Source organism: Asterias rubens, chromosome 7 (assembly GCF_902459465.1).
Source record: "Asterias rubens chromosome 7, eAstRub1.3, whole genome shotgun sequence".
NCBI lineage: Eukaryota > Metazoa > Echinodermata > Asteroidea > Forcipulatida > Asteriidae > Asterias > Asterias rubens.
The window spans coordinates 17,710,900-17,723,198 of NC_047068.1; the positions used below are offsets into that span (position 1 = coordinate 17,710,900).

The 12,299-nt window shown below is 39.0% G+C and overlaps 1 protein-coding gene across 1 annotated transcript; it reads left to right on the plus strand.

The window, feature by feature from the left end:
* The first annotated feature begins 564 nt into the window (after positions 1 to 564).
* On the plus strand, positions 565 to 10,096 carry LOC117292524 (chitotriosidase-1-like). The gene is made up of 9 exons (XM_033774600.1): positions 565 to 585; positions 3,005 to 3,131; positions 3,710 to 4,143; positions 4,795 to 4,919; positions 5,433 to 5,556; positions 5,700 to 5,882; positions 7,230 to 7,349; positions 7,925 to 8,051; positions 9,316 to 10,096. Exons 2-9 carry the CDS (start codon positions 3,044 to 3,046, stop codon positions 9,603 to 9,605), a joined length of 1,491 nt encoding a protein of 496 aa, XP_033630491.1. The 5' UTR covers positions 565 to 585; positions 3,005 to 3,043; the 3' UTR covers positions 9,606 to 10,096.
* The last annotated feature ends 2,203 nt before the right edge of the window (positions 10,097 to 12,299 follow it).

The following is a 12,299-nucleotide window of genomic DNA, read 5'->3' on the forward strand; positions in this document are numbered from 1 at the left end:
TTCTTTAAGTTAGTTTAAGTTGTCGGCACGTCAGAACCTATTCGTATGACTATTATGAAAATCTCATTTTTAATGCTCTGATTAGAGTCAACCAGTTTAGAAAACGATAGTTTTCTCGTTTAGAGTGCTTTTGCCCAACTATGCTCACCTAGATCTCATGTGGAACAAATTGTCAAGTAGCTAAAAGGTGCCTGGAAACAACATTTCGTTCAGCACCACTTAAATAACCAGGGTACTCTGTAAACTGTTGAATCGTTGTGAGAAATCAGAATCATGAAACAGACTTCATCAATATTGTTTTATCAAACTGAAGATGAGAATAACATGATAAGACGACAGACAGGTGACTTGGCACTGATAAAAACACGAACAAAGGTAACAAAATAAATAATCAAAAAACACGATCAGTGTTTGTTTAAACATCTGCTAAGTTACAAGCAATTATCTAATGATGATTATTGGACTTTCCCTTCTGCAAACATTTTTGGCCTCAGTTGATAAGATTGATACTTCAGGTCTTTCCTATAAAAAGGCCTTCAGAATCAACCATTCTACACTCTCTCCGAAGCATCGCCTTCCGGATTGGTAAGTTGGTTTCTTTTTCATTTGTGGTTTTCATACTATGTGTTAAATCTTTGTCGAACACCGGCCTGCCGAAAATGGGGCTTGCTGCAGGTTTTAAGTCCTAATACCTGGGCACGATTTCATAGAGTTGCAGCACAACATTTTGCTCAGCATAAAGACACTGCATAAAGGCACTGGACACGTTTGGTAAGTTTGTCAAAGACCAGTATTCCAATTGGTGTCTCTCAACACCTGCAAACAATAAAAACTGTTAACATTTTGGCTCAATGGACGTCAAAGTTGCAAGAAAAAAATGCAAGAAAAAACACCCTTGTTGCACAACTTGAGTGTGCTTTCAAATGAATGATTTATATGTTCGTACTGAACATGCACTTAAATCGAATGTCAAACCGGTAACTGTTACTCGTTCAATATTGAACGTCCAACGTCAAATAAGTAACCAACTTCACGCCGGTGAGTGTGCTTTCAGATGCCTGAAAAAGGCTTCATTTCTGAAGTCTTTTTCAGATTTAAATAATTGCCCGAGTGAGAAATTACCTCCCACCTAAAAAATACGCTACTTCAGATGGAGTTGTTTTTCATTACGTTTTATATTACCAACAGCTCTCCTTTGCTCTTTTCCAAGTCGGGTTTTAGGAAGTTTTGAGAAATTACCAAAAGCATACAGTGCCTTTAAGCAGACACAGAAAATAGGAGTGGCAGTCAGTGCTGGGTGGCATTTTGTCTGGATATACTTTACTCTTGCCAGCAAAAGTTTGTTTTGTGCTTAGTCACTTTTTCTTTAAAGGCAGTGGACACTATTGGTAATTACTCAAAATAATTATTGGCACAAAACCTTCATTGGTAACGAGTAATTGGGAGAGGTTGATGGTATAAAACATTGTGAGAAACGGCTCCCTCTGAAGTGCCATAGTTTTCGAGAAAGAAGTAATTTTCCACGAATTTGATTTCAAGACCTCAAGTTTAGAACTTGGGGTCTCGAAATCAACCATCTAAACGCACACAACTTTGTGTGACAAGGGTGTTTTTTCTTTCATTATTATCTAGCAAGTTCGACGACCAATTGAGCTCAAATTTTCACAGGTTTGTTATTTTATGCATATGTTGAGATACACTAACTGTGAGGGCTAGTCTTTGACAATTACCAATAGTGTCCACTGCCTTTAAGCAACTCTATATAGTGGGTCTTGACTATATGCTGGTGGTTATTGTCGTTACTTGGGTTCTCATATCGCATCTGAAAATCCACGCCGGTATCTTCATATACAAAGTTTACAACGCTAGTTCTAAAGGGAAGGTACACTATTGGTAACTGTCAAAGACCAGTGTTCTCACTTGGTGTATCTCAACATATTATGCATAAAATAACAAACCTGTGAACATTTGAGCTCAATTGGTCATCGGAATTGGGGGAAAATGATGAAAGAAAAACACTCTTGTTGGACGAATTTGCGTGCTTTCAGATAGGAATAAAAGTCTTTTATTATTTTAGTGAGAAATTACCTCTATTTAAAAATCTATGCTACTTCAGAGGGAGCCGTTTCTCACAATGTTTTATAATATCAACAGCTCTCAGATGCTCGTTACCAAGTCAGTTTTTAAGTTAATATTTGTTCTGAGTAAGTACCAAACGTGTACCTTCCCTCTAATGCTGTTTATGTACTCCTTTTAGGCTGTGCCTTTCTTGTTTTCTTCATTTCCAGTGATTGGATGCTTACAGACACTATGGACACTATTGGTAATTGTCAAATACCAGTCTTATCACATGGTGTATCTCACCATATGCATAAAATAACAAACCTGAAACAAAATTTGAGCTCGATTGGTCGTCGGAGTTGCGAGATAACTATAAAAGAAAAAACACCCTTGTCACATGAAGTTGTGTGCTTTCACAGATGCTTGATTTCGAGACTTCAAATTCTAAAACTGAGGTCTCGAAATCAAATTCATGGAAAATTACTTCTTTCTCAAAAACTACGTCACTTTAGAGGGAGCCGTTTTTCACAATGTTTTATACTACCAACAGCTCTCCATTACTCATTACCAAATAAGGTTTTATGCTAATAATTATTTTGAGTAGTTACCAATAGTGTCCAGTGACTGTGGATTATTTGTCTTTTGGTAACCATTCTTGAAAATCATTGGCATTGCAATTAATCTTGTTAAAGAAGCCTATGCAGCAAAAAATACGTACTTGGAAACGTATCTGACATTAACATTTCTCAATCCAAATTTTGGGATATAAAAACTGACATATTTTTCCATAACTAGATTACTTCGAAGTGAAATGATTCTCAAATTAAATGACATTATCGAAATCTGCTGCAAAGAAAGTTTGGATTGCCAATCATTTAAAAGAGTGACTACCAAACGTATACATTCCCTCTAGTATTTGTTCTGTTGATTTCTCATCAAATAGTTCTACTCGTAATTTGCGGACTAAGTCTCAAAACCAACGATGAAGCTTTTGTTGCTGTGCCTGTGTGTGGTCGCTGCCTACGCCGGCCCTTTGGCGGTTAACACACGCGACATCGAGAGCGATGATTGTAAGTGACGTAGCAATAGACTTTATCATACTTACACCATCTCATCAAGCTCCCTATGTGCAAAACAAATAAATCCATTACCAAAATCTTTACCAGAACGGTACCAGGCTACTTGCACTTCCTACTTCACTTTGGTTAAACTGATTCCATCTTGTCAAGTTCCCAGTTTGCAACATAAATAAATGCACTGTACACCAGACAGGTACCAGACCATTTTTGGCATTTCCAGCCTCACTTTGACTACATTCGATCTCATTCCATATGACGCACGTCTCTACCGATAAGGTAATTAAGGCACTTGACGTACACAAACATGATGCAGTTTTTATATTAAACTTGTGGATTTATGAGACCAATGTACAACACATTGGGCTATTGTACATGCATAACACAACACACGGGACCTACGGCTTTACGTCCCATCCGAAGGACGCAGCAAAGTGCGTCTCAGACCGGTAGTCAACCCACACTCGCAACACCAGAGCTCTTTAAACTGCGCGGCCTCAGCACGCCATATTCAACATTGATTATTTAACCACATACTCGTTTTTAAAGTTAAATATTGTGCATTTTCTCAGCCAAAGTGGTGTGTTATTTCACCAACTGGGCGCAGTATCGCCCAGGGATTGGTAAGTTCAAGGTGAGCGACTTGGACCCGTCTCTTTGTACCCACTTGATCTTCAGTTTTGCTAAACTTGTAAACCACGAACTGGTGGCCTTCGAGTGGAACGATGAGTCAACGGACTGGAGTATGGGAAGCTATGAAGCCTTCAACAACCTGAAAGAAAAGCACCCCAAGTTGAAGACGCTTCTTGCGGTTGGAGGCTGGAACCACGGTACCGCTACGTTCAGCGCCATGGTGGCAACAGCAGCTAATAGGAATACTTTCATTCAACAATCAATCACCTTCTTGCGAACGAGGGGGTTTGATGGACTCGATCTTGACTGGGAGTACCCTGGAAGTCGAGGCAGTCCACCAGAAGACAAACAGAGGTTCACCGCTCTGGTACAGGTAAGTGGTCGTGGAGGGATTAAGCACCATGGGCCCTTTTCACACTATCTCTTTCCCATGGAATACAGCCCCATGACCTTTCCAGTAAACCTCTACTTTGCTATTTCAATATTGGACATCCAGGTACGGTTGGTACAGTGAATGTTTACTTTTCATTTTGGAGATATAGACATTGCTGCACAAACCTATATGAATGTCCAGTGACCAATATCGAACTATAAAAAGTTGACATTCGCTGTACAAACCAATGTGAATGTACAATGTCCAATATCAAATTATAAAAAGTTGACGTTCACAGTACAAACCTAAATGAATGTGATATCGAAATATAAATAGTTTACATTCACTGTACAAACCTATGTGAAAGGCCAATGTCCAATTTGGAAATATAAAAGTAGACATTTGCTGTAGAAACCTAGGTGAATGTACAATGCCCAACATGGAAATATAACAAGGATACATTCACTGTACAAACCTTTGTGAATGTCCAATGACCAATATGAAAATATAAAAGGTAGACATTCACTGTACAAACCTACGTGAATGTCCAATGCCCAATATAAAACTAACTTAACTGTAATTTGTTAAAGTGGAACTAATGGATGAAACATTGCTAATGGATAAATGCTTTAATTTGATGTTTTTCTTCAGGAGCTGAGAGTAGCTTATGATTCAGAAGGGGCCACGACCGGCCAGGCCCCACTTCTCCTTACATCAGCAGTTGCTGCAGGCAAGAGCACCATTGAAGGCGCATACGAGATTGACTTGGTAGCACAGTAAGTAACATAGGCACTGGACACTGTTGGTAATTACTCCAAATAATTGTTAGCATAAAAACATACTTGGTAATGAGCAATGGAGAGCTGTTGATAGTATAATACACTGTGAGAAATTGCTCCCTCTATAAAGTAACATACTTTTTGAAAAAGAGGTAGTTTCTCACTCAAATAGTAAAAGAATTCAGCTGAAGCCTTTTAGTATGCATCTGAAAGCACACAAGACAACGCAACAAGGGTGTTTTTCTTTCATTATTCTCTTGCAAATTCGATGACCAATTGAGCCCAAATTTTATTACCAACTAACAACTGCTCGGGCATTCTGGATTGAAGAATTGAAAAGTTACCTTGCAACTTCAGTAGAAATATTAACTCAATATTAACAGTGAACATAAATTAGGCTACACCATTGTTTTGATATTAATTTGTGTAATACATGCATGAACTGACCAAATATCTTGTGCTTAAATTGTTTGCTAAGTTTACAGATGAAACTTGTTTTTGTGTTGATAGGTCCCTTGACTTCATTAATTTGATGGCATACGATTTGCATGGATCCTGGGAAAAGTTCACAGGGCACCATGCTGGACTCTACAAAGCCCCATCTGAGACCGGTGCTGCCGGGACGCTGAATGTTGTAAGTGTTAAATTGTTTCATATTTACAGAGTATGGTCACTTTAAAGGCAGGGTATACTGTTGGTAACTTCTCCACAAAAATTGACACCTTACTTGGTAGGAAGCACAGAAGTCTAAAAAATGGACACTCTATTTTCTTGCAGGAGCATGCAGTGAACCAATGGCTTAATGGCGGTTGCCCACCATCTAAGTTGATCCTTGGTATTGGAACATACGGTAGGAGCTTCACTTTGAGCAGCAGCCAGACATATATCGGTGCCCCAGCTAAATCCGGCGGCACTCCAGGAAAGTACACACGTGAAGGTGGTTTCCTGTCTTACTACGAGGTAAAAAGTAAAACACTGTCATTTCTATTAGTAGACCGTAACTATCGAATAACCCCTTTGTTTCTATGAAAGTGGCCAAAATGTTAATGTAGGCAGGCCTTATACGCATCTAAACCATAGAGCTATATATTGACTAGAGCGCTAACTTGCTCTGCAGTTTGAAGCCACCCTGGGTGCAGACATGTTTGATGTGTTGCGTGGCTACGGAACGATTTAAATTTTAATTTATAGCTCTATGATCTAAAAGCGTACATCAATGAAGCACGCAGTGTTCCTAGTTTGATTTCTATGGCAAACGCATGCACCAAGTTGTGGCACAGGTATTTGAATGGTAACGTCATATTATTTGACGCAGTTTATTTGGTTTTACCCTTGCATCGATGTGTGCTAGCACTGTATATACTCAGTACTTTCACGAGTTCTGTGAAAAAAATCACAGGCATATTACTTGGGTGGGATTCAAACCCCAGACTCTTGCAATTCTAGAGTAGTGTCAAATTTAATTGTTTAGACATAGATAATACACTAGTGGGGTGTCGTGGTCGAGCGGTCTAAGGCGGTGGACTCAAGTTCTGTAATTAATAGAATGTGGGTTCGAATCCTGGCCTGGTAGGTGCTACACTTGTGTCCTTGAGCAAGGTACCATATCATAATTGCTTCTTTCCACCAAGGAGTTCAAATGGGTACCAGCGAGAGTTGGGGAGTATATTAGGATGACTTGGCATCCTTTCCATGGGGAATAAAAATATTCTCAGATGTTTAATGTCAATAAAACCAAATAGAAACACCGGCCTAATGAGCCATATTGGCTCAGGACAGACTTTACTAGACATAATAATCAAGCCACAAAAGAAAATCAAACAAAGTTTCAGCAAGCTTTAGATGTTTTTTTTAAACGTGCAATACACAGCACAGGGACCAACTGCTTTACGACCCATGAGAAAGGACGCAAGCTTAAATCACGTCGGGACTTGAACCCACACTCTGCTAGTCAGAAACATCAGTGCTTGAGTCCATTGTTCTTAACCGCTATTCCATGAGAAATGAATAGGGGTGCTTTGATACCTCTTAAAAAAGAGCCTTTTCCCCCATGCCACATTCTAGAGACTAGAGTACGCGTACAGTTTGAATCATCAAGACAACACTAATAGCTTTGAGAAAAAAAAACTTCTGAATAAGTTGTACTCATCTCGTAGTACTAGTTTACTAGTTACTTCATCCGTTGATTTTACAAAACTCTTCCTAACTTAAGACTAATCTTAGGACTTAGGACGAGTCCCAACCCTGCACTGTAGCACGCAGACCTTAAGATTATACTAAAATAGGACGAGTTACTCTTGGTTCCAGATCTGTATGGACCTCAAGCATGGTATGACTTCAGCATGGGACACAGACAGACAGGTTGTCTACGCCTTCAAGGGCGACCAGTGGGTTGGATACGATAATCCCCGCAGTATTAAACAAAAGGTGAGAAGGTATACACATTCAAAGCAGGGACCTATACCAAAAGAGGACAATAGGGTCCACCATTTGCAGTCTCTCTTTTTGAACGTCATTAATGGAGAGTGCCAGTTAGAAGCCTTTCAACCTGTGACTACCGTTTAGCAGGCAGGGTATTTGGTCCTTGAAAAAAAAGTAGGAACCTTATATCAAATACAAGGGCTGGCCAGGGCCTAATACACAAAGTGAAGGCTCTGAAGGACTTTTCAGGCCTTACTAATAATAACTTCTAATATTTTTCTGAGGGCACAACAAAAATGTTAGGAAAACAGACTAAAGTTGGAAGAATATCAAGCCTGGGATAACACCCAAATTTTGATACAAACCAAGACATATTGGACGTGGCAGCAGAGGGATCACCTTTATGGGATGCAACTTGTCATTTCAAATGTCAACTAATAAAACGAATTGGAAACTGACAGGGTAAATTTTCAAATAGATTTGGTTGAACAATGAAATATTTGAAGCCTTTTGGTTAGATGGTCCCGACATTATGATTTAAGAAAAGTTTTGATTAACTTTTACCCTCCCTTTAAAATTAGGTTGAGTTTCTGCAGAGCAAGGGTCTCGGAGGTGCGATGGTGTGGGCCATTGACCTAGATGACTTCACAGGTCAGTGTGGTGAGACATGGCCACTCATGAAAAGCATCAACAGGGAATTAGGAATTGGTAAGTTGGTTATAACCTATCAATCAATCAATCAATCAATCAAAATCAATTTATGAAGTGCCTAAATCAAAGGTTTGCTTAAAGGCGCTGAGGCACAGATGAAATATATAAGTCATTAATGGTGAACTCATGCAACAAGAGCTTACAGAAGTGACTTTAATGTGTTGAAGGATGTTGTGTCCCTGTGTGATTTGGAAGTTTATTCCAGAGTTGGGGTCCATATGTAAACTGAGAAGGCTCTATCGGCAAAAGTTGTTGTGACAGACATCCTTTCACACGAGACAATTTTTAACAAGAGACCTTGACTAGAATTTCATTCATGTTAACTGAAACAATGCACAAAAAACAGTCTGTGTGAAACATATCCTTGTTAAAAAATAACAAAGGACAGCTTGTTACTTTTAACAGAGATTCAGCCCTGTGTCATAACTATGGCGGTATCACTATTCTCATGCATAGAACAAGTCATTAAAAACACTGGACACTATTGGTAATTGTCAAAGACTAGTCTTCTCACTTGGTTTATCTCAACACATGCTTAAAATAACAAACCTGTGAAAATTTCAGCTCAATTGGTCGTCGAAGTTGCGAGATAACTATGAAAGAAAAAAACACCCTTGTTACACAATTGTATGCTTTCAGATGCTTGATTTCGAGACCTCAAGTTCTAAATCTGAGGTCCCAAAATCAAATTCGTGGAAAATTACTTCTTTCTTGAAAACTACGTCACTTCAGAGGGAGCCGTTTCTCACAATGTTTTATACCATTAACCTCTCCCCATTACTCGTTACCAAGTAAGGTTTTATGCTAATAATTATTTTGAGTATGTACCAATAGTGTCCACTGCCTTTAACAGAAGAAAATGTTCAATGAATGAACCGACTTGAAGGTGTACTGCTATGCAATACCAACACCAAGCTCACGTGTGAATAAAACGTCTTCACAAACTGACAGGAGCCTTTTGTATGGCACTTGAAGATCATCTTAAAGGTCAATTTCATTCTGAAAAGGGGCACTGGAAAATCGTAAAGTCTATAGGAAACTTTTTTAGGGGCACCAAGGTCAAGAACAGGGTAACTGAGGTAGTGCACTAAACCGCTCGGCCACAACCGATAGAGAAGGTGTCTTTTAAGCAGGAGTGAGAATCACAGCTGACAAAAAAAATCTGAAACTGGGACCCAGATCTTAGTAGAGTCATAGATATGATGGCATTTCCAGTTTGAGTAATAATCTTATTCTTCTCCGTATTTGTGATTTTGTTCAGATAATTCTCCACAACCACCAGCACCCACCAGCGGGAATGGAGGAGGTCCAGGCCCAAACCCACCCATAGGTACTCATGCCCCACCACCACCCCCTGGTACTGACGCCCCTGGTAGCTCCTTCTCATGTGCCAACAAGGCTGATGGCTTGTACGCTGACCCTGGTAGCTGTACCACGTACATCCATTGCCATGGAGGTACTACATTCGTGAAGACTTGCCCTCCAGGTTTGCATTGGAACAAGGCTGGTCAATATTGTGACTGGCCCGCCAGTGCCAACTGCAGTGTGTAAATATGGTCTAGAACCAAGGGTCGATTTCACGGTAAAACTGACAACTATTAATTTGTCAATTTTAGCACTTTGTGAATTCAACCCCAGATAAGTTTATATGGACTGGCCCCATAATGTCAACTGTTGTAATACATTTAAAAAATACATTCCAGTGACATTTAAATTCTCACAAGTATGATGGAAACAAGGAAAATGCTATTTGATTAAAGTAAAGAGTAGCTAACAAAAGTTGTGAATTTGAACTTAAGCAGAATCTTGAACTAAAGCAAAATTCATTTTAATTTATAAACCAGTGTTCCCTTGGCACTAATGTTCTGTGTACCCTAGGCACATGTGTTCCCTAAGCACTAGATTCAAAGGCTGATTTCATAGCATTTTTAAGCAATGGATTGTAATACCATGTGTTGGGATTTGCAGTAAAGCTTTGCACTCTACTCCAAAGCTTCCTAAAATCAAGAGAGATGATAACAAAATTAAAACAAATCAAATTAGCAGGAGTTCTTTCTCTGTTGTATTTTGTAAACCCTCGATTCATCAGAGGCCCAGGGCTTAGTGCCTATACTAGATAATCTGGTCCTTCCAAGGCCTGGTTATCAATTAGTTAAAAAACGGCTTAACAACTACATCATTTCGAGCAGACCAATCAAAACACAAAAATATAAAACCATGTCACTGCAAGTTTATCCACTGATATCATTGGGAATCTGAGACCAGTTGCTGGCTTTGTAGTTCTTGCGGATAAAAACAGGGGACCAGTGAGCCTGAACATGATCTAATGTCACACTTCAAGGCTCGTGACCTACGCCAGAGATCAGGGGCCAACTTAAAAAACTGTTTACTGCTTACTGTTGCAGAAAAATGTGCAATAGCATAAAAGTATTTCACCATGTTTTCTCAAATAAGTAGAAAATTGCTGTCACTCGTGAGCTTACCGTGGGTTAGCCAGCATTTACCCATGCTTACAGTAAAAAACTTTATAAATCAGAAATTCTTCTAATGGCGGTCCGTAAGCACAAAACGGCTGCTTACATGTTTTATGAAAAAGGGCCCTGCTGTTGAGCCCTTTGAATTTGCATCTTTTCACATGGCCGTACATAGTTCTGGAGATTCGCAGCTAAACTCTACAAAGCCAACACCTGTCCTTATCCATGGCCTTATCCATGGGAATAAGGACAGGGGGACATTCTAGAGACCAGTCAACTTGCTGCGCGGCTGGTGCAAGGTCTATAGAAGGTGCACTAAGTGCAAAAGTTAATCAAAATGATGAAGAAACAATCTCGATATTATCACAACGTGTAATTTTTTATTTTGCTCAAGTTAGGGTTCGTAAAAGTATAAACTAAATGCAGGTTTTTTACAAAGCTCATGATGCAAACAAAAAATGTTTTATAAAATATAATAAAAGATACAGAAAACAAAATATTTTAGTTTTTTTATACCTCTAAATGAATCTATTTACAGTTATATGCAAAGACGTTCAACTTGAAGGATATTGGGCAGCAAATAAATTTTAAAGACTTGTTTTAACAACAGTCTTAATAATTATTTATTTATTTATTTATTTATTTCAGCTTAAAAATGCAATAAATCAAAGTAATAAATCACAAGGGACATAGATAACAAAGATGTTGACAAAAGAAGACCACAAACATTATGGCTCGATTGCTCAGTTGCCATTCATCTGGTCGTAGGTTCAACTGTTCTTTTTGTTATAAAGGCTTCAAGAAATGATTAAGCTTTTGGATTTGTGTTAATAATGGTTAATGAAGGTGCAAAGGTAAAAGTATAATAACAATAGTGGCTTCTTATAAAGCGCTAAAATTATAAGCTAAAATTATAAGCTTTCGTAGCAACAACTACATGTACTTCATCAGATGCGATGAAGAAAACCAACTCCAACCAAGGTGTATATTCAGTCCAGCTGTCTAAATAAAGGATGGCATGGATGGTATAAAGGAGGCTCACGGGTAATTTAAATATGCCAGATGCTGGCACACTTTAACAAACCAATTTCATGGGATACAAGTGAGTAAGACATGCTGGGAAAAAATGGCAAATGGCTATGGGTGAGATCGATCACAACTTAGCCTTTTATCAAGGCCTTCGTGGCTTGGAACGCTTTAAAGAGCCGCGGTCAAAAGCGACTGGAAAGGGAGACCACTCCCACAAGTCAAACAGCGAGTAGCAAAGCCATGAGGGCTTTTTACAAACTCTTCACCAGTTTTTTTATTGAATTATTCATAGTATTGTATGCCAATAATTACCAATCAAACGCAAACTCTCCAAAAATTGTCTTATAAACAAATCCAAGGTGAATGATTATTTGTTTTCCATCAGTTTGGACTTTTGCTACCGACTTGGCAGCAAAAGTTGAGAGAAATTTAAACAGGCCCTCGCGCTGCGCCAATTGATGCATGATCTCCTTTCCAGTTGCTTGAGATAGCTGCTCTATGAAGCTGTCAAAGCCATGAAGGGCTTGACAAAAAGCTAATCTTAGCTGGAAACAAGGTTGAAACAGCCCAAAAAACGGATGGACAACAAACTAATGGAGTGGCAACAAGGACCAGGGACAAGGCAAAGACGAGGAATGAGGGATGACATAAGATTTTCGCAGGAACAGAATATGGACAAAAACAGCAAGGAACAAAAGTAAATGGCATTTACAAAAGGAGAGCTACATCCTACTAGTGAATG